Source organism: Neolamprologus multifasciatus, chromosome 10, assembly GCF_963576455.1.
Source record: "Neolamprologus multifasciatus chromosome 10, fNeoMul1.2, whole genome shotgun sequence".
Taxonomy (NCBI): Eukaryota; Metazoa; Chordata; class Actinopteri; order Cichliformes; family Cichlidae; genus Neolamprologus; species Neolamprologus multifasciatus.
The window spans coordinates 8,660,736-8,682,849 of record NC_140448.1 but is presented as its reverse complement, the minus strand read 5'-3'; the positions used below and the strand labels follow the sequence as shown (position 1 = coordinate 8,682,849).

At 39.3% G+C, this 22,114-nt stretch overlaps 1 protein-coding gene across 10 annotated transcripts in view; it reads right to left on the bottom strand.

Moving 5' to 3' along the window:
* Nucleotides 1-22,114, bottom strand: part of LOC146509562 (unconventional myosin-XVIIIa-like) — a 59,536-nt gene that overhangs the window by 22,274 nt on the left and 15,148 nt on the right. For 6 of the 10 annotated variants that reach the window (XM_085174175.1, XM_085174177.1, XM_085174184.1 and 3 more), the window contains 22 exons: nucleotides 21,986-22,012; nucleotides 21,054-21,113; nucleotides 19,132-19,219; nucleotides 18,594-18,700; nucleotides 18,330-18,506; nucleotides 17,990-18,200; nucleotides 17,728-17,870; nucleotides 17,430-17,530; nucleotides 17,192-17,255; nucleotides 16,920-17,064; nucleotides 14,137-14,307; nucleotides 13,185-13,275; nucleotides 12,706-12,898; nucleotides 10,792-10,878; nucleotides 9,152-9,290; nucleotides 7,854-8,013; nucleotides 7,576-7,762; nucleotides 6,782-7,007; nucleotides 6,581-6,690; nucleotides 5,504-5,569; nucleotides 4,059-4,187; nucleotides 116-259 (listed from right to left, as the gene is read on the bottom strand). In XM_085174175.1, coding sequence (XP_085030301.1) covers nucleotides 116-259; nucleotides 4,059-4,187; nucleotides 5,504-5,569; nucleotides 6,581-6,690; nucleotides 6,782-7,007; nucleotides 7,576-7,762; nucleotides 7,854-8,013; nucleotides 9,152-9,290; nucleotides 10,792-10,878; nucleotides 12,706-12,898; nucleotides 13,185-13,275; nucleotides 14,137-14,307; nucleotides 16,920-17,064; nucleotides 17,192-17,255; nucleotides 17,430-17,530; nucleotides 17,728-17,870; nucleotides 17,990-18,200; nucleotides 18,330-18,506; nucleotides 18,594-18,700; nucleotides 19,132-19,219; nucleotides 21,054-21,113; nucleotides 21,986-22,012 — 2,826 coding nt within the window. The remainder of the gene's footprint in view (nucleotides 1-115; nucleotides 260-4,058; nucleotides 4,188-5,503; nucleotides 5,570-6,580; nucleotides 6,691-6,781; nucleotides 7,008-7,575; nucleotides 7,763-7,853; nucleotides 8,014-9,151; nucleotides 9,291-10,791; nucleotides 10,879-12,705; nucleotides 12,899-13,184; nucleotides 13,276-14,136; nucleotides 14,308-16,919; nucleotides 17,065-17,191; nucleotides 17,256-17,429; nucleotides 17,531-17,727; nucleotides 17,871-17,989; nucleotides 18,201-18,329; nucleotides 18,507-18,593; nucleotides 18,701-19,131; nucleotides 19,220-21,053; nucleotides 21,114-21,985; nucleotides 22,013-22,114) is intronic. The other 4 variants (XM_085174178.1, XM_085174181.1, XM_085174179.1 and 1 more) reach the window with 2 other exon arrangements.

The following is a 22,114-nucleotide window of genomic DNA, read 5'->3' as shown; positions in this document are numbered from 1 at the left end:
TGTTGGAGGTCAATGTCAACAGTGATGACAGTATGTAGAATAGTGCAGACACGGAATGCATTTAAAAATATATTAAATCCTTAAAGATTCAACAGGTTGGGTGAGGTTTGCTCACATCTTTGCTCCGCATCTGGTCCTCTGTGAGCTGCACTTTAATGAGGGGCTGGACTGTGGTAAAGAGCTTCCACCATGGCCAGCCCTTCACGCCACGGTTCTTCTTGATGTTTTTTTGAATACACCGGATGGCTAAATCCTGAATCTAAACACACATATAGAGAGTCAGTCACCAAAGAGAAATCTGTGAGAGTGCAGGCAGTTATTTGCACAACAAAATACAAACTCATATTGAATGTCAATGGCATAAAAGTGATGTAATTACTTCCAAATTTATCTGTAAAAGATCCCCTATTATGACCTTACAACCAGCAACAATGCATGTAATATGCAGCACCAATAGCTTGAATGCAGACAAATTGTTTGCACAGGTACCACAATGAGGCAGTATCCAGACTAAATGCTGCTTTTATATAATCACTGGAATAAATACTTTCCAAACTCTACCGTTACCATATCATCCGCACCATTGATGAACAATATTTGAAAATAACTACATTCTTCATTCTTCTGCTATATTGCATATGTATGGGCAAGCAGATATCCCGGGACTTGCCAACCTCCACTAGAGAGTTTCCGCTGAGTGTGTTCCAAGGCTGGAAGCTAATTTTTGATTAATTAAATCAAACATTTTGGCAGCTAATTCCAAGTATTACACGATTTCCATGCTGCTTATGCATGAGGCTCTCTAGCAGCAGCAGATTATGGGCAAACCCAATTAGAGCAACACAATTCTCAGCATCAGGTACATTTTGCCCTGAAGGTACTCTCTATGACCAATTAGGATTTGTCACACAGTGAAAGCCTCAACATGGAGCAAAATGCTGCAAATCTCTGACAGAAGAATTAAACAGGTCTCACTTGTCATATCTAGTCTATAATGAATAGGAAACAAACAAAAGATTATACAACATGAGCACTGTGGATAAATATTTTGGTATTCATATCACATTAACAAGGTGTGACAACTGTAAGACAGTGTGAAGTGAATGGAAATTGTGAACCAAGGTTAATAAACTAAAAGAAAAAAAAACACACTACATTCTTTTCCAAATATTCTATACATGTATTTCGGGTTTGATTGTCTGCATACATGTAAGACTTACTGTATATGTATTAGATATTAGATACCTGCAGCAAAGTCTGAGCAGAAAGTTGCCATTTAGTAAATAAATGAAGCAACATCGGTTTCTGAGGATTGCTTCATTATAAACAAACATATAAGCTATATCATTCTGGCTCTTTCTACACTTTGTACATTATTCATTTTAACCCTAAGCTAAACCAAAGACATATCTTATAGCAATGCACTGCATACTGATACCTTTACAACTGCAACTGTAAAGGTATCATCTGCGCTTTGATTCAGAACCATGGGAATGCATGTTTCAAATGAAAAATATATTCTGTAGAATCCCCCCGCCTGAGCTTATGTGTGCTGATTCCATGCAAATAATTCTAAAAACTACATTTGTAGGGTACCTGAAGGACAAAGCTCCCAATATGGCAAGTGCCTGCTGAGGCAAAATAACAGACTTTTAAAATGTCAGGTTGTCCCCTTGAGGAGACAGTTGAAAGGGGAAAGAAAAAAAAAAGAGGAAAAATTGTGGTTTTGTCATTTAATGTCACATGGGCTTGGCACAGCTTCACAAGGTTAACATGCCAGAGAATATCAATCAAGGCAACTTGTGACTTCCTGTCACATCCATATACATCAACCAGTAGCTGTCTGAGAGCTTCACCAGAACTCACTTGCACTATTCCAGAGGCAAATTACCATCTACTGTACATCCTAAGACTGGATACTTCAAACAGTGTAAGAGGCAATGAAGACCAGATCTGTTTTCGCAGAGGGATATCAGGGAAACAGCAAGGGTGCCAGTCGATGTTATTATACAGTGATTATTCTAAGACTCGACAACAACACACTCTGCAAATCTTCACAGTGAGAGAAAGAGAGATGGAAATTACTCAATATTCGACACATCCCTGCATCCTCCCCAAGTCTGGTGTTGACTAATTGAATCAGGAATAATATAAACAGAATGATAATCAGGGGAAAAGATGCCCTTCAGATAATTATTGCAAGGAGAGACTGTATTTACCATGCATGCAACAGCTGTATGGGAATAAATTGTTGGTTAGAAAAAGGCAGAAAAGGGGTAGCAAGGGGCTGCAACTTCTGCACTTTCAGAACAGCATCTTGCTTGCAATTTCTCTACCAGGCACAGTTTTATATCTCTCACTGCTGAGTACAGAAACTGACCTAATATTATTAAAATCTGTAGTATTTTATGACTAGTTTTGAAGTGTTTGAAAAAAAAAGAAATTCAATAACTACATAACGTGAAATTTTTTAATGCAAGTTTAGAATAGAGTAACAAGCCAGTTAGCTTAGCTTAACTCAAGGACTAGAAACAGAAGGAAATATTTAGCCTTATATGGTTTTAGAGAGGCTATATGACCATCCTTGGCGGTAGAGGGCCCTTACAAAAGGCTCCAAAAAGTTTTGTTACCCTTAGACTCAGGCTAGCAGTTGCTCTCTGTTTTCAGTCTTTAATCTCTACCTAGGATGCTGCTAGCTGTGTGGTCTGCTTTCATTGGGAATAACTCAGGTTCTTTTGAACTGAATCAAAATGAATTGGTTTGTGGATATGAAAGTAATGTGCATTAGAATGTCCACAGCTTAAATAAACCTCTGCAACCCTGACTCGATGAGGGATGCGTCATAACTGCATATTTCATGTTACCTTGCCAACCTAAGTTGAGTTTGAGATAAATACAATTGAGATGAAATGAAGTCTCATCTTTCTATTATAGATACATGTGCAGGAGGGAGGGGGCTAAAGAGGGCAGAGGAAAAAATTGTTTCTTTGCTAATGGATTTTGTAATTGCACAGTTGCCTAGCAATTTTGAAAGGATCCTTGGTGTTGATTTTCTTCAATTTCTAGCCATTGTAAAGCAACAGGCACTTACCCTGCATTGCTGTGTAAATAATCACTTCTGAACTTGATAGAGAAAATGTATTGGGGTTCCAATTTTAGACCAACATACATTTAAGTATTTGATTTAAAAAGAAAGGTACCAAAAGATGATATCTGAACGTCCAGATATTTTAAAGGTCAATTTGATTTACCTCATTACAACATTGACAATGTAACAGTTTGACTGGCATCATATTACAACTAAACAACATGCGTGCTTCCTAACAGTATGTCATAGTGGATGGAGAGAGAAGTAATCTAATTCCATTTCTGCTGGTTCATCACAGCCCAGCTGAAGTGGCACATTCACTTAAATAGTACAACGTAATCATAGAGGGAGAAAAGTACTGCAGGGCTCTATACATCACAAGAGGACACATGAGGTCCAGAGAGATAGACTCACACATGTCCTGGTAGAAAAATGGAAGATGGATGGAATGGATGGGTATGAGAGTCAGCAGCATGTTTGATAAGGCTACAATTCAGGGGAGTGGACTGATAAAATGTCACAGAAATGGAAATGTCACAATCAAATATCGCCTTGGGAAAGCTGATTGGATGGATTACAACGAGGGATGGGGTACAGCCAATAGATTCAGAGAACCTATTTGCAATTAGCTGAAGATTTACAGCAGGGCTGGTTATATCTACCCCAAGAACAGAACAAACTAGATCTAAAATTGGCTCTCAATTCTGAAGTGCATATTCTTCACCTACTTGACCTACTTCATTTTGCTCAGCTGTGCAAAAAATAAAAATAAAAACATAGACAGTGTGTTGCAATTACATTTTTTTTTTCAATTAAAGTGAATTCATTCAAGTTTCTCCCCTTCAAACTTTGTTGACAAAAACCTGTCACAGTTGTATATAGGCTTCAGTTAAGATTACGACAACATTAGTATTTTTAGCTTAGTTAACTTTGGACTGCTCGTTTCATTTCAGTATAGAATCCCGCATACCTTTCTCTTCTTGAAGGCTTGCCGTGCCAGGTAACCTCTACAGGCAGCTTGGAAGAGAGTTAGATTGCACTTGGTCTGCTCATCCCTCTGTTCCTCCAGCTTAGCCAAGGTTCCAGCTCTGAAGAAGAGCTATAACAAGAAACAATCATACACAGATGCTTATTAGCAAAGCGTAAAACAGTTCAGACAATTTAATGGTTATTTTAGATATTATGAGATTTAGAGGCCCTGCTTTAATGTCAAGCCCAGTAGCACAGTTAAAACAGCGGGGAGTTAAAAGGTAAATTAATGCACTGAAGCAACTAATCAATAAGAAACAGTGTAATCCACAGTCAAGTGAGTCTTATCTAAGTGAGAACCCAGGTGATTAAGTTATCTCGAACAATCAGCCTTGTCCATTTCTAATCTAGGGCAAAGGTAAAAAAAAATAGGTAAACAGACAAAGGAAAGCACATTATGTCATAGCCTGTTTATACCCAAGAAGGATTTGGTACCATGATACATTCCACATATGATGGCAGGAAGCTATTAAAATGGACAGGATGACCGCGCGCACGCACACACACACATTCAATGGTATCAATGAATATTCATTAAAACTCTCAAGACAAAAAATAATCTTATTCTTTTATTTTTATTTTCAAAATTGCATGCAGGCATCATGTAGTAGCTTTATGCAGCTATGTTCCTTTCAGGCATGTGGCTATCTCTAATGGCAGATTTTGTCCAGTCAAGAGCTTCTCATTCACTGCTTTTAGTTGGTTTGGTGTAATTGGCATGCAAGTGAGACAGGTTGCCAAGACACCACTGGAATGCTTTGTGAATGGCCAACTGTGCATGTCTACTTCTGAGCCCATTTCACACTCCAAAGTGTGGCACCATGTGAAGCCGCCTCCAAACCATTCTTTTGTCATGTGTTTTATAAAAGGGCCATGCACACTGTACAGTATCTTGGAGCATAAGTCCCCCTCTTTTGTTCTTACTGTTTGATTTCATTTTGACTGATGGCTGCTTTCCAGCTGATAGGATTTAATGTCCATTTTGAAGCAATGTTTACTGTGCAAATCATACTAAGTTTGTGGTGAAAAACAGAGAATGCATTAAGAGGAGAAATTTGCTCCAATAACCTGAAAAAAACATAGTAAATATGGTAATATATATGGGCAAGGTAGAGACATGCCTCTTGGGTAACCACTGGCTAAATAACATGAAGAAGGGACAAGGCTTGGCAGGTCTCCAATAAAGGATGGCAAACAAGCCTCAAAGAGGAACAGGTGTACTGAAAGACACACATCCCCAGACAGCAAGTGTCATTAAAAAAAGAGTTGTGTACTACTGCTCTGTGGTGAGAATTTCAAAACAGACACAGAGCAATTCATAGCAAATGTTTATTCAATACATTTTTAAAGCTGTTCATTTGTTTGTGATGTGTGGGCATTACTCACCCTGCTCAAACCCATGTGGTAACTGCTCTTCTCCAAATCCAAGGACTCCAGTAGCTCCTCTACAGCCTGAGTAAATGCATACATGCACACAAACACAAATTCAGCCTTTCAAAAGGTGAATCCAGTGGTGCTACTGACACCACAACAATAGAGCAGTCTACAGTCCCCCCTTATCTGTCATGTTTAATAACTACAGTGCACTTTTCCCCCTCTTCTCTCACTCTGGATTTTGTTTTAAAACCAAGTCGGGATGCAAAAGAAAAAATACAACAAACCAATTACAACTTGCCCCCTAAAATCCACCTGCACCTAGTCTATTCATCATGATCCCCTCTTTTTCTTGACCTAGTTGCAGCTCTGAACACACACATCCCATGTAGAGTTACACCAACCCAAAGACTGGAGCCCCCCCTCTCCCTGTCCAGCCTGTGTATACTGTCCGTCTATTGTTGTCTGAGCCTCTTCTCTCTACTTGAGACTCCACTTTGAAAGACCACATCTAGATTACACCAAGAGAGGTTTGCCACAAATACTGAGGGGCTTTTGTTTGCCAGTGTTTCCACAGAAACTCAGCTCCAACACACTGACACAGGGGAAAAGAGTTATATTCACCCCTATCCACATTCTCTACCTTGCATTCTCATTTCTCTGCAGAAAGAAACTTCTGTATTTTTCTCTACTACTCTTCAACTCATGTTCCTTTCATAGGTCTTTATAATGAAGCTCAAGCCATCCACATTTTTTATAAATTTAAATTAAAACCAACAAAAGCAGTACTGTCACAGTGTAATAACCATGGCATTTAGAAAAATAGGCATTTTTATTTTTGTTTGCAGTAAAGCACTTTCTAAGCGCTGATATTGATCAGCTTCTTTCACAGGCATTATAGTGATGAAGTTAAGCTGATTAGGTCTTTACTATTAGCCCTGATGAAGCTTTATGTCTCTGTCAGTAGGCTGCTGACATCAGGCTGTTGAGATCAGGTCATGAAGCTGCCTCCTCACATCATCAATCTTCACTGTGCTTGGCTAGCGGCACAGCTGTACATTTTACTCCCTCTCTCAGTGACTGACTTACTCTCTTCTCGTCCTTCACTATATAATTTCTTCCGTGCTTCTTGGTGAGATGCGGTGCCAGGACATCAAAGCGCCGTCTGAACTCAGAGAACACCATGTGATCAGGGTAACCTGTGAAAACCGGTATTGAATAAGATTTAATCTGACGGGCTTTTTTTTTTTATATACACATGGACAAGGGGGTATGTTTGCTTTACCTCACCTTGTCTGTAGATTCTTAAAGCATCAAGCAGCTTAGATCCACGTATCTGAGCACGGAGCAAGGCTACATCTAGCTGCATTAAGCTAGGATCTCCACTCTCCCCTTGAGCCTCACATTCCACTCCTTTGAACAGAGATCCACTCAGCGCCTTGAGGGCATCCGCCTTGGGCAATATGCAGTGAACAAACTGAATCCTGGACCTCCGCAACATGTCAAGAAGCGCATCCTGAAAAGGACAGAGCAGGATTATAAGCAGCCTGGTGGGAACAGGTCAAGAGTTAATGCAGTGTCTTCTAATAAAGCACAAGTTAAGGTTTTTAGTTTTTGACTCTCTTGTTGAGAAATATGTTCTTCTTAAAAGTAGTGGTACTGATAACAGCATTAGTAGTAGTAGTAGTAGTAATAGCAGCTGTTTTGAGCTGCTTCCATATTCACAAGGGTCACCACACCAGGTAGCTCCACATGTTCATTTTTTTTAAATAATAAATAAAACATAAAACACTAGATGCTCTTTCTAATGCAACGCCAAAGAAATGTCTCTTCAAGGGACTGAAACAGGATTCTTGTTTGGCAAATGCGTAAACCGCTACACTATGCAGCCACTAAAACAAAACTTCTTAATGGCTTAATGTCATTTTCTCTGTTGCCGCTAAACAACCGGCCTCTACTTCATTTATAAGACTTCAGGTAGAGTCAAAAACAAATTTAAAACTTCTCATATTTACAACAGCATGTTTTGTTGTGCCTTGTGGTGCCCCACATCTCCAAGTAGCCATCACACCCTATGCTCTCACCACTTGAAGTTTTATCTGAATGCACAAAGACTTCTTCTTGATGGCAGCTACTCCTGTGACGAAGGATTTCCTCATGCTAGTAGCCCGGCGCAAAGACAGCTGGGAAACACCTTCAAGGCCAGCAACAGACCCGGACAAAACGGTGGTTCCACCTGTGCGGTTCATGAGCAATGAGCTGATGATCTTTCTGTAAGAGATGCCGTAATTCAGAGTGTGATGTTTTATAATTCAAGTCTGCAACACCAAGGAACAACAACTCCTGCATGGTGGATACTTACTTCTGTGAGTCCTGTAGGAGGGACGCAGCATTGGTAGAGGCGGGATTCTGCTTGGCATAGCTGAGCCACCCTCGTGCATCATACTCCACCCAGTCTGTCCCATGGCTGTGGCCCAGCAGGAAATTATGATCTTTTTCACTTTTCAACAGGAAAGTGTGACCTAAAGTAAATGGGGGATCCAGTGTAAAATTTATTAGATACATATACAGCGAGATAATGAGAAAAATCATATTTAAGACTTCAGAAAGGGGTTTACTGTCTGCATGAGTTTAACAAAGCAAGTAAATTCATCACATCCTAATTAGTCTGGTGTGTGCCGCCTGTCACAAACCTGCATAGATTTTACTGATAAAAACATCATGATGAACAGTCTGTTCCTAGTAAACCTTATTGTTTAATGGGCCACTTTATCCGTGCAGTTTTAGTGTGAGACATTTAGATCCAACCTTACTTCACTTTCATACACAATATAACTGTCTGCCACAAGCATGATGTACTAGGTCATCAGAGAGATACAGCTGATAGACGAAACAAAGGAGCTCAAATCTGACCTATATGAAGAGTTTTCATGAGAATTCTACAGCTGAGTGGCTCTATAGTGTAGTGGTTTACACATTTGCCTAGCAAATGTAAGCTCCCTTATTTGATGCTAGGAGGAGACAAATCCCTTTGGGGCTGCGTCAGGAAGGGCAATGGGCGTAAAAAAATAAATAAATAAATCTGCCAAATCGAAGCTGTGGAGCTACCCACTGTGGCGACCCCTTGTGAATAAGGGAGCAGCCAAAAGTAGCTTTAATGAGAATCCACCAGCTGTTGTTTTGGAGTACTAAAATGACAATTTGCGTACCATTTTCTAGCTCTATTAGGGAACTTTTTAAAAGCTTCAGTTCTTATTGTTAGAGAATTGCTAAGAAACATACGAATCGGATATCTGTGACTGCTCTGCAGAACAACAGCAACTGGTCAAATTAAACGAGATATTGTGATTTGGAAATTCCCTATTATAGTATAGCTTTAATGAGCTCATTTAAACTGAGACAATACAGCGTACTATAAAACAAAAGGGGAGTTTATATATACCCATACAATATATAATGTTAATGAATGTCTTTGTTTTTATTTTTTTTATTCTTTTTGAAAATGAAAATACAAGGATTTTCTGTTCAATTCTGAAAAGATCACTATTTGTATTAGTGTGACCTTATGCGTGCGTGTGTGTGTGTGTGTGTGTGTGTGTGTGTGTGTGTGTGTGTGTGTGTGTGTGTGTGTGTGCGCGCGCGCGCGCATCTTCCCCTTGCCTTTACTCTCGCCCTCAGCAGGTCCATAGTAGCTAAACAGGCGTCCCAACAGTGTTTCTTCTGAACCCCCAGGCTGCAGTGCCTCCTCCTCCATCAACCACAACAGACCCCGGGCCTCATCTGTTCGCACTGTCCGTACCTGTCCACACACACACACACACACACACACACACACAAAGACACACACCAAATATTCTGTTTTACCTTTATGACCCTCTATGCAAAAGATTTTACAAAAGGAATGTCAAACATGAGTAATAAACATCTAGTTCATTTTAGCGTTTAATGGAATATATTGATGAGTCACAATATATTTAAGATATTATTATCCACCTCCTACAAACAATAATGACAAAGCAATAAGTATTAATTATAAAAAATATTCTTCAAATGCCTGGTGCTGGCCTCTGTAGTGAGCGTTTGCTTAAATATAAACCATTCTAAATGTCAGCGAAAATACTTTGCTCTCTGTTTTCCCAGTCTGAGCAGTGTATCACAGACATGGTGATATTATTAGCAGTGGAAATTTAAGTTTCAAAAGCATTTGTGATGCGAGCATACTTTTAGCAGTTTACTGCAATAATACCATCACAACAGTTTTAACTTATTCCACACAATTAAAATGGGGAAAATGTGGAAAGTATAAAGGGAGAAAAATTTAAATAATGCAATTAGTTACACAATTAGCATGTCACTGTTGAATAAGGGTATGCCAAATATATGTCACCATAATACATAACACACTGAAGCGTTCACTTTTAAGTCAGAGACATTGAGCATAACCATCTTGTTGTTCAAGCTCACGAGAAAGGTAGCTACTGTCTAAATCCACCCTGGGAACTTTGGCTTAAGAAGCAAATCCACAAAACCAAAAAATGCTTTAGCAGCCATCAGAAGTCGCACTGGAGACATCCTTATCAGCAGTGCACACTACGCTGACTACAAATACAAAACAGGTTATCAGTTTGGAGAAGACATGTGACAACTATGAGGCTTGCAATGAATCAAGCATTAAGGCTGTTTGTGATAACAGATGTCTGAGCTACAACAGGAAAAAAAAAATATCTGTGAGGGAAAAAAAAAATCTTTGATCAAAATGTCTTTGCACTCTAAACAGCATAGATCTTTATAGCTGACTTTAGAAATGACTTTGAAGAATCTGTGTTATTTTTACCCTTCGGTTTTTAGTGTGATGTACTACAGTTCACTGCTTTTGATGACATTCCCATTAGAGTGGGGACCCTTTAAAAAGTAAAGCACTCAAACCAAACACATTGGAATTACAGCAAAGTGATCTATGGACTCTCTAAACTCGGCCATTTCTGTTTCCATGGTGCAGATCATAGGCTGGAAAGGCCAAACATTGATTTTCTTTCTTGAAGTCAATTCTCTAACCTTTCTTTTCTTGCTCCCACCCTCTCTTTCTAGTCTCTGCCAAACAAGTCTAACATAGAGACAAGTCTTCTGATGCTTAGAGACGTTATTCAATTTTTTTCTTAATTAAAAAACAATATATTGTACCCAGGGATTAACATTAACATCTGAAAATCAAACACTTTATGGTACTAAAACTAAGGGAAATGAGAAATTATGCAAGTTAGATGTGTGACAATAAAATGAAGAAAGACAATAAAGTGTACCAGTGCTTGACTCGAAGCTTGGTCTACCACTGCCACAGACAGAGACGTGCTGGTTTCTGTGTCGTCTAAGGAAAGTTCTATGTTTTCCTGGAGGACAGCAAAGAGATTGACAAATTAATGACCTATAATGTCAAAAAATTTAAAAAAGAAAATAATGTTTTGAAGAATGGAAAAACTAAAAAGATGCATCTGCAATTTCATTTTAAATTAAATTCATCAATCAAAATCATTAGAAAATAGGATTTTGAATGCTAGGCCATTTGAAGCCCACTGTCATAGACCAATAAGTTAGCAAAATATATATTTTTTAGTTTTGAACTATTAACATGATAAATGAGAAAGCGACAGAGAGCAGAAGATTTTTAGAGAGGCAATGGTACAGTGGTTAGAACTGCTGCCTCACAGCGAGTAGGTTCAAAACCTACCATCCAGCTGGGGGTTTCCTGCGTGGGTTCTCTCTGAATACTCTGGTGTCCTCCCACAGTCCAAAGACATGCATCTTAGGTGCACTGGTGATTGTAAATTGCCCATAGGCCTGGTTCTGGGAATGTCTAATTATCCGTTTCTGTGTGTTAGCCATGTCAATGACTAGCAACCTGTCTAGAGTGTACCTTGCTTTTTAGCATATAACAGCTGTCACAGTCTCAAGTCTTTATATTTTACCACAGCTCCAAAATGTATTAGTATTTTATAGGTTAACTACAACTATTTTAACTTGGTTTAAAAAAAAAAAAAAGAACAAATACATTGTTATTAAGCCATAAAGATTTGACCATTTTGGTTGCAGCTCCATTAGTCATTTCTAGATTAATGTGGCACATGATAAAAATTATCTGAGATAAAGCTATAGCTATAAAGATTAAGAGATAAAGTAACAGTGCATGGTAACAGAGTGGATCATGCTCCAGAAAGGGGAGAAAATGCTGGCATGCTAATAATGTGGCCACGACAGATGCCAGTGTTCAAGCTGACTGTGTATGTGAAGTCTCCCCACTGATTTTTGTTCTCTGCTGCGGAGAGTCCATGTACAGAGGAACGCAAAAAAACAGAAAAAAATACTAGCCAGAAAGCTAGAGCGCCCAACAGCAATTTATTCAAAAATATAAAGGCACACTGTGTGTGCCGGTTGTGTGCATCACAATTTAACCCGCCTGCCTGTCACTATGATTGTTAAGACTGTGTGCCGTTTTAAATGAGTTTGACCCAGTTTACAATGACACTTTCACAGGTTCTTATGTTTTCAAGATGTACTGACAAGAGAGAATTACACTACACGCATTTATGCAATACTTCATCTCATTCCAACTCCATTTCTGCCATGCAAAGGATGTGGGTGGGAAATCCCAGGATCCTTTTTCAGAAGCAATGTATCTGAAGCAATATAATCAGAATGTCTGGGTAACTCCAGTGTGATATCAGGTGAGTTTTTAATAAAAAACATTTTTGCAATGAATTGAGACATAACTGTAAGTAATGAAAGAAAACTTTCTATTTGTCCTCAAAAACACTAAATCCTATGGGATGACTACACCCACAGTTATGATGGTCCAGTCCTGCTAGACAGAACGTTAAAGAGGACAGAAGTAGAATAGATCTTTAGGGAACAACAGCACTGCTGTGCAGCTGGGCGTTTCTCCCACAGGCAGCTGTGAGTGACTTTACTTTGATCTTGGCAGAAGCGGTGAAGACTGGCATCACTAATGAGAAGGTCTAACACATGAACTACTTTGACTTGTCACAGCTTGTGACAGGTAGAACAGATAGTGTATCTGATGTGTGTACACATACTCTATTGGAGTTGATATATCTGAGAGAAAGGACCAGACAAGGGGAGAGAAAGGGTAGGAGGAAAGCAGAAACAATGAGAATGAGGCTGTTTGTATGCACGGTGCATAATACTTTACATGGCATTACCTCTTTGTATCGCTCCAGCTCCTGAACAAAAGTACGCTGGTAGAAGAGGGTCTGCAGACGCTCTTGAGTGTAGTTGTGGCACAGGTCCTCAAAGGTTGCACCACATTCGCGCTTAGCCAGCCTTGGGTTTTGAAAGCCTGGTGTGTCCACAATGATCAGAGAGCACAGGGAGTGCTGGCTGGATTTCAGAGCCCTTAGGCAAACATGGCAAATACATACATACACATAACATTAGCAGTGACATATTTGACAACCTCTTGATATAACCTCATCTCATGCCACTATATCCCTAACTGAAATAAAACTGGCTCTAATACTCTGAAACCATTCAAACATTCTTGTTTAAACACAAATGATGGTTACTAAAAGTGACATAAGGCATCTACATTTTTCTGTTGTATACCGGTTCAGCACAATCATGACATCTTCATTACAAATGTAATGTACTGTCAGTAACACACCAGAGAAGAAATACTAACCGGTTTATTAGAGAAATGACGATAGTGAAGAGTTCAGAGTAAAGCCCGGATGCCATGGCTTCTAAACACTCCATTGCTGTTGCTTTGGATGCTGATATAAAAAGGCACAGAGTCAGAACAAATCCTCAATAGCTAATTCACAATATCTCCATCGGCAAATAACACAGGAACCAGTTGAATAGGAAGGAGGAATGTCAACATGTTGAACTGTAAAAGCTTTACTGGAAACTATAGTCAAAGCATTTGATTTAAAAAGGAACTACATTTCCATGATATTCAAACACATTATTTTCTGAGTTAGAAGGTATTGGAAATAACTACAAAAGTGTCTTTCTGAAGCAGTGTCATTTAGGGATCAGGTGTTTTGGAAACGGTCAAATCAAACTGAATACTCATGTCTGTGCCTAGAGGCAATGGCCACCTGTTAAGCTTTCATAATTCATTTTACCATCACATAAGTGAGTTTATTGTTGCATAGGCGATGTATTCATGTGTGCACACACGTCAATGACTATATGCTCATGAATGAGGGGAGATGCAGGGAAGGAGAAACAAAGGTCATTTCTGTCCATCCCTACTGTGAAAGACCTTTAACTGAGTCGTCATGCCCTTCAGAATGTACTGCAGTCTTGATGAACCAATGCGTGTGAAAAATCAATGTGAGGCAATTATGATTTCAGGGACAATGAATGAAGAGTGGATCCAAAATTGCTTGTCCCAACATAGTATGTGCACCTATCTGTCAATAGCCATTGTAAAGCTGTGGTATTCATTACCAAGATAAGCTTTACTTTTTCTCTCCCTTGCATTTTCCCCTTGAGTGATGAGCAGCAACATATGCGTCTGCATGTGTAAATAGAATGAGAGTGACAAAAAAAAAAGGTAGGGAGAAAGGGGGGTACTGTGAGGAATAAAGAGTAAAGAATATGGTGGTAAATGTGGCGTGGAGTACCTGCATCTGCCGTGCCATTTTCGTCAGAAGCCTGGCGAATAGTGCTGGCTCTGGGCAGGGTGCCCTTGGCCTGGTGCTTGAAGATGGAAGAGGAGAGCTCCTCCAGGGTGCAGCCCAGCAGGTAGGCTGCCTTCTGAGCCCACTCATGACGTGCAAATTGTTTCCTGCCAGCTGAGACACGTGCATGAAAACCTCCATTAGCCCTTCTGCCAACTATTGCAGGCACATGGTGACTTTGTGACAATACTGTCTCTGACAGGGTAGGATTATGTGTCTGGTCGAACTGACACTGACACAGCTGATAAAAACATGCACTAAAAGCATGTTCAAAAGGGTGGTAGTCTGAATACATTTAACTACTGTGGAGACGGAGACACACACACACACACACACGCATCTATAAGTAAAAACCTTATTTCAATTGTTTAATACTGAAAACATGTCTATTAAATTGAAATTATAATTGCCCCTTTTATCTTATTGAGAATGAAAGCGAAATTTATCATTAGGGGACATAATTAATTTATTTACATAAAGACTGCTGTGGGGAAAACGAACTTTTCCTTAATCTAGCGGCTGAGTGATGCTAACATACAGATACGAGAGCCAACTTCAGTTTTAATCCACCATGAAGTGGTATCTTCTAAGACTTAGAAGAGAAAAACTGTGGGATTTTAGACAAAGTAGTGGGCTCTATCTGTCTCATCAGTACTGCAGAAGCCTTGCATACTTCTCTTATTGATAAGGGTAGTTATGAAGACAAGCAAAGGCATTTAAATATTTACTTTGATAGATACCAGGCAGCACAATTACTTAAATTCCACTAAAACATCAAAAAGAGCAAAGTGGGTTTACCAACATGAATGAACATTGCAGAATCAAACAGCAGATGGCTGTATGGCTTTTAAAGATAATAAAAGAAAATTACATATGTACAATATTTCTTCTTAAGTACACAGAAAGAGTATGCCAAGTCTCCTATCTATACTTATTCGATGTAAGTGTTCACTACACAATATAGAGAGAAAACCAAGTTCCTTTCAGGTGGTCCCTTAACTAGGTTTTGGAGATCACTGCTGCCCTCTTGTGTACCAGGATAAAGTTACACTGCCAATGGATTTATTTCATAATCTGTTTATTACTCCTTTTGATAACCAAAATGCAAACTAGGCCCTTGGTACAAAAGTGTCTAGACTGTAGACTATTATCATTAATAAATATTCCCATAGACAGGCCTCTCAATGACTTCCTATTCCTACCCCTGACATTGCTTCTTCATAAGAATTCATTTTGAAAACGAAGACACCAATCAAATGTATTGCCAAGCAGAAAGTTGTTCAGAATTTTTATTCTCAGTAACAGACAGTATTTATTGATTTTTTTTAACTATTCCCTGCTTTATTCTGCCATCAAAAATATTGGGAGCCAGCTGGAGGGGATCACTGCAAATTATTTGGCAAGCTATTCTCATAAGTAACTGGCAATTACAGACAGGCACTGAAGAGTGAGCAAACGTATCAAAAACACAAAATTCAGCACTATTGCCACTGTTATCACACATTTTTTTTGTGGTTTCTCTGTTGTATATTATCCTGCTATTCGGTAATTAATTTATTTGCACTACAACAGCAATTAAATCCTTAAATGGACAGTTTTTCATTTGCTCATCTGTGTAAATATTCCCACTTAACCTCAGTTAGAATTAAAACAAAACAAATTTCATCAACCAAAAAGTCAATGCTAAATATAAATAAACACTTAAATCTGTGTTTTGAAAGGACTTAAATGGTTAATTCTATCCTTTCTATCCTTCCAGTGGCCTTTTATAATGACAAAAAAAGGGTGTGATGATTAACTCACCTAAAATAAAGATCTTTGTGGCAGCTACAGCTTTTACAAATGTCAGCTATCTAATTTTAAAATGTTAGTCAAATCCTGATAAAAGGGCTGTTCTATTACTCTAAAGGAAAACAATCTGTTACATTAGGTTTCATCATACGAACAGCTTTAGACAGAAGCAAGTTCTTGTGTTCGTGAGAACTGCTGGTCCCATTAGTCCTGTAATGCATCTTTATGACAAAATAAATGTTTGTCAAGTATTAGATCAAGGTTTTTCTCTCCGTGAGCAGCAACGGTGTTTCCAAGCAATTAGATTCAAGAAGTTTGTCATTAGTTTCAGTTACTCAAGCACAAACAGTGCTCTGTTTATTTAATATGTTCATGCAGTAAGGAATAATAAGGTAAATCCGACAGGGTTTCAGATTAAATAAAAAATACAATGTATCACTTCACTGGTAGCCACATACTATAAAGGCAGCAATAATTCTGTACCACGAAGTCTTGAATGATTCCCAGTGCCACAGCCCACCACCACCACCACCCACCCCCCACTCTACACAAATGTGCTAAGATCTAAAGTATAACATTTTCTGCAATGGCCTAGATTTAAATGTTCAGCTATTGATCATTGGAGCAGCTGTGCACTGTGTACTTTTAATGTATAAATAAATGTATTATTCAGTCATTGTGATTACATGTGATTGCATCACACAGCACATGTTGCCAACATTGAGATAATGCCAGCTTGATATCTGTCAAATTACAAAGTGTTACAAAAACTATTTGGGCTAACAAAGGTAATTTCACCATAATTATTTTTCATTGTGTGCACAAATCAAAAACAACATTTTGCTTTGTCACTGGAGCCTGTTCTATAACAGCAGAACAAACGTCATCTCCAATAGGTGATGCAGTTGTGCAGGAGTGCATTCAAGCAATCTTACCCTTGGTGGTTCCCGCAGCCCCAAGGTGGTAAATGGCCCCAAGGATGAGCCAGAGGGCCCTCTGCTCATCACAACTGATCCCCAGAACCTTCATGGCTGCTTGCAGTTTGAAAAACTGCTGAGAGGCCCGCTGTTTATCCTCTGCCTGGCAGATTCACACAAACATAACTTGAGCTTCTTTTTTGGGTGGGTAAATCTTTAAGTAAACTTTTTCCCCTTCCATTCCTGGTTGGACAAAACAAGCCAAACTTCTAGTATCAGGATGCATTTACCTTAGTCTGTGGCATGATTCCAAAGGCACTGCTTTCAGCATAGTGGTTAAGGTGCAGCTCAGTTCTAATGAAGAAATTTAAAAAATAAATAACTTACAAGACATTAGTGAACACATTTAGGAAGGGAAAATAGGAAGAAAAGGCAGCATTACAGAGCACTACAATATATCTATGTAAAAACCAATGCAGTACAGTAGTGGATTTAGATAGTAATTGACATGAGTGTATTAATCCCTACCTCAGAGAGCTATCTACTCCAGCCATTAGATAGTAAAAAACATTAAAAGTGGACTCTCCATCTGGTCTTCTTGTCACTCTCATCTTCTCCAAAAGCATTGTCTGAAAGACCAGGGCAGAACACGATATTGAAAGGATGGCAGAAATACAATATTATGAGCAGGTGAGCATAATAACAAAGACTGAGTTTGGTGAAAATATACACCACTTTATGTCTGGAATGAAAATCAGCTATTCATCAGGAATAAATTCAACAGTTGAGTCCAAGTGAGTTAATTAAAAAATGGGCTTATCTGTACCTGAATAGAGGCTGAGGTCACCAGGCCCGCCTGGTCAAAGTCCAAGGAAACAATGTGGGTGAAGCGACTAGCATTGCCATTCATGCACGTAGAAGCATTCCCAAAAGCCTCCAAAACAGTGTAGACTGCCTGCCATTTTTCCGCTACAATAAAGATCATACGCTGTTATTGGGAAGGGGGGCTCAACAACATCAATAATAATATTAGCTAATTTTTTTTTTTTTTTTTTTTTTTAATTCAGAGGACATCCTTTCCAACCTACTGGAGAATGTTCTGTTGGTGCTTCCTGCAACTGTAACCAGATACTGGATGATGTGTTGACAGTTAGTGGTCTTGCCACTTCCACTCTTGCCCAGCAATACAATGGACTGATCCTGGCGAGTAGTCAGTAGGTTCCTGTAGGCAGCCTGTGCTAATCCATAAATGTGAGGAGCAGTGTCATCTCTTCTGCAGCCCTTGAACATTTGCATCACCTGGAAAGAAGAACAAAATTATAGTGTTTTTACATGGATTACTACCACTGGAAATGCATTTTCTCCTCACTACACTCTCATTTATACTTTCCCACAAGAGATGTGTCACATGTACTGGCTAGAGCCTACCTTCTCCGAATACATTGAAGGGGCACTAATGGGGTTAATGACCACCATGTTGGGCCCAGCGTGGGTGTGCACCAGGTTGCTGCCATACCGCTGCCGCAGAGAGTGCATCACACTCGACTCGTTCAGATACTGCAGAGAGGCCAAGTCCTCCACTCGGTCAAACGCTGGAGGGTTTGCCTAGAGTTCAAAGTCGGAAGAGCTCACATACTCCACAAGTGTCATCTGTAATTAATGAGGTTCACAAATGATGAGATGATTAAATACCTTCTCTACATCGTCTTCATCCACATCCAATAAAGATCCATCACTCTCCAGGCGGATTTTCACCTTCCCCTCTGGCAGACTGCCTGTCTCCATCTTCAGGAGAGTTGCTGCACCACCACAAAGTGTGGAGTTAATTACTTATGACACATCATTTCAACCTGAGTGCAAAGGTTTCATTTCATTTTGCATAATACTATGTGGCAACTGTATCTCTTTCAATAGTGTCAGAGATTTAATAAAATGTAAGTAAGTTTTGAAATGTAAGTTTTGGAAACATGGTTGGTTTAATCACATGCAGCCTGAGGTAAAATGAGCAGCCTGATAACATCAAAATTTCAAAAGCATTTCCAATGCTTCACACACCCACATTGACAGTTATGTAATAAAAGGTCAACCAGAAACAGACCATACCAGGAAAAGCAGAAAAAAGGTAAGTTTGTTTTAATATAGTTATAAATAGAGGGTAAAAAAGCCCACAAAAAATCCATGTAAATGCACTATAATGCATAATTTATTTAAATACAGACATTTTACTAACCCAAGGAAAATCCATCCTTGTGGACAAGCCATACTTTCTCAGTGTTATACCAGGTTTTCTCTGCTGTCAGCTGCTCCTCAGTCTTTACCTGTTAGGAGAGGTGAAAATCAGTATATGAAAACCTGCATAACCAATTTCTATTGGATCACTGATTAATAAATCATACAGCTGCATAATGGACTTTCAAAAGGATTTCAGTTCACTGAGTGGAGGGCTTTGAGAGAAGTATGTTTTCATTTCACACCTATATTTATTTATGTCATTTACAAAAGCAGCCCTCCACAGAAGAACTAGACTTCCCATGACTCTCCTTTTATGAACCTTTCAGAGCTCACACAGTGATTAACTCAGAGGTGCAGTTAATATGCTCACTAGGGATGGGTACCGGTGTCCGGTGCCATCATGGCACCGGTTCTGACATAAACGGTAGTAACCAGACCGAAAAGCAGCGCACATTTCGGTGCTTTATTTCGGTGCTTTTTTTTCCTGAGCTGTGATACACTTTAGATTCTAGCCAATCATTTTACGTTTCCGAGGATAGTAGGCGGGCCCAGGTACGTACGTTCTTTTAGAGCAGAGCTACAGATTAAAAATGCCCAAGGCGAAGCGGTCAAAAGTCTGGCTGTACTTCACAGCAGAATATGCAAACTCAGCAGCCTGCAACAAGTGCTTTAAGGTGACTGTTACTGTGATACTGTCAAAGGAGGTAACACCTCAAATCCGATGACACACCTGGCGACGCATAGCGTTTTTTTTAAAAGCCGAGAAATGCGCCGGATTTGATAGCTTGCTGCGAGAACTCACACCGAGCACATCTACTGCGGGTGTGGTGCCTGTTATCGAACCCGGAGTTAGCAACATGAACCCGAAGAGGAGAGTCCTGGCCCCTAGTCCTGCCAGTGTAGCAGAAATGATGAGGATGATGATGCAGCAGCAGCCGTTCTTCTCTGCGTGAGTAGCTTAATGTTGTTCGTGTGTAATTTACGTTGAGTAGGCTAACCACGTTATTACATTAATGCATGTAAGGTGAACTAGCAAACACCGTCGTAGTTACATGCGGCTGTCTTCTTGTTTGATGGCAGATACTCCCTTCACCCTGGCCAAAAAGGCTAAAATGACCAAAGAAAAAGTGGAAAACAGCTAAACATGAGAGGTTTTTGGACAAAGTTTGTGTTTTTTCCATTGTTTAAGCACTGCTTCCAGCCAAGAGTGATACCATATATGCCCTATAGCTGCAGAAAAGGCTAACATTGTTATCTTTTTACAAAAAACCAGCTGAACATGAGAGGTTTTTGGACCAATTTTGTGTTCTCCATTCTTTAAGCACCGGTTAGAGCACCGTTTAAGCACAGGCACCGTTTCAAAAGTACCGGTTTGGCACCGGTATCAGATAAAACCTAAACGATACCCATCCCTAATGCTCACTATAAAGACATTTAAGGTGGAAGGCTAAAATGCAGGAGGAATTTATCACAACCAAGTCCAAACCAATCACATATAGAAAAAAAATGCACGACCTGCTTGAACTGAACAGAGACACACATACAGCATAAAGCCAAACCAGGTAAATCAAGTCAAGTGAAGAGGGAATAAATCAAGTCAAGTGTTTGGAGGTAATAAAGTAGGTACAAACAGTGAATATGCACCAAATAGTAGTTTCTTCCTTGAAATGCAACTAATTTTATTAACTAATGAGTACTGACTGAGTAGGGTACTTCTATTCCTTTGCTCAGATTTAACTACATTGAGTAAGTCTATAGGGAAGGTTAATTTGGGCTTTATGGGTGGTGAATGTCATTCACTAGGCTTTCTGTGACACTCATGACTAGTTTGTCCCACACAAATAACACAAAAAAGGACATTCCACTTGAAACACTTCAGGATGCAACCAGAATTACAACCAGCTGTAGCCATTATCAGACCTTAGTTGCAGCTGAGTGTGCTGCCTGAAGGATGGCCACGGGATCCTCAACAAGTTTGGACTGGACAAGGGAAGAAATCAGTAAGTTTAGTGCTTTATTTCAACACCTATAGAGATTCAACTGACATTTGCAACCGCATGAAGAAACAATAAAAATGCAGAGTTGTGGAGAAAAGTAAAACAATAGGTCAGAATGTGTAAAAAGTATAACACGAACACTGCAGCAAGGCCAACAACAGTGTAACACCACCCAAATAAGTGATTCACCAACACATTTACCATAAAGTCCTTAATAATGATTGTATTACTATAAGAAATACTGTAACAAAAATAATGCACTGATTAGCAGGATGCATTTAACCACACATGTGTGGGTTTGTGAAGAGAGCATAAAACTCATGCCCTCTTATTAACAGTCACAGTTATGCACAGTAAGGTATGTATATCAGAAATGTTAATGCTAGTAATTTTGCAATACATATAGAAGGGTATGGTACTTCAAAAACAAAGATATAATCAAATATCCACATAAAGATATACTCTAGCTTTCCATGTCACTGACATGCACCTAATAAGAGGTGTTAAAAGCTGTTAACTGAAGAATTATGACAATATAGCTTCAGTATGTACATGTAGTTGTATAGCGCAAAAGCAACAATACCATTACACAGCAGCATGACACACCGAGTCCACTGTAAATGAAATAGAGCAGTGGTAAAAATAAATCTTGAGATTTTTTAAAGTTTTTATGCCGCAGTAGTACACTCCAGGCCTCTGCATCAATGATTTTAAAGACAAGTGGGCAGGCACAAAAAAATTTAGTTTGTGCAGATATATATATGCTAGAGAAGGGTCAGTAGAGGAGAACAAGCTTAGACTCAAGCACTCTCCAACTGAAGGAGTGTGTCGAGCCCACAGCACAGCAAGCTGTACCTGAGAAGATTTGTAGCATTTGGTATGCTAGCCATGTAAACAGCAAAGTGGACAGCAGCAAGTCAGGATCCAGTGACCCACAGAAAAGCATAGAGACAAAAGATATGGATTAAGACAACAAAAGAGCAG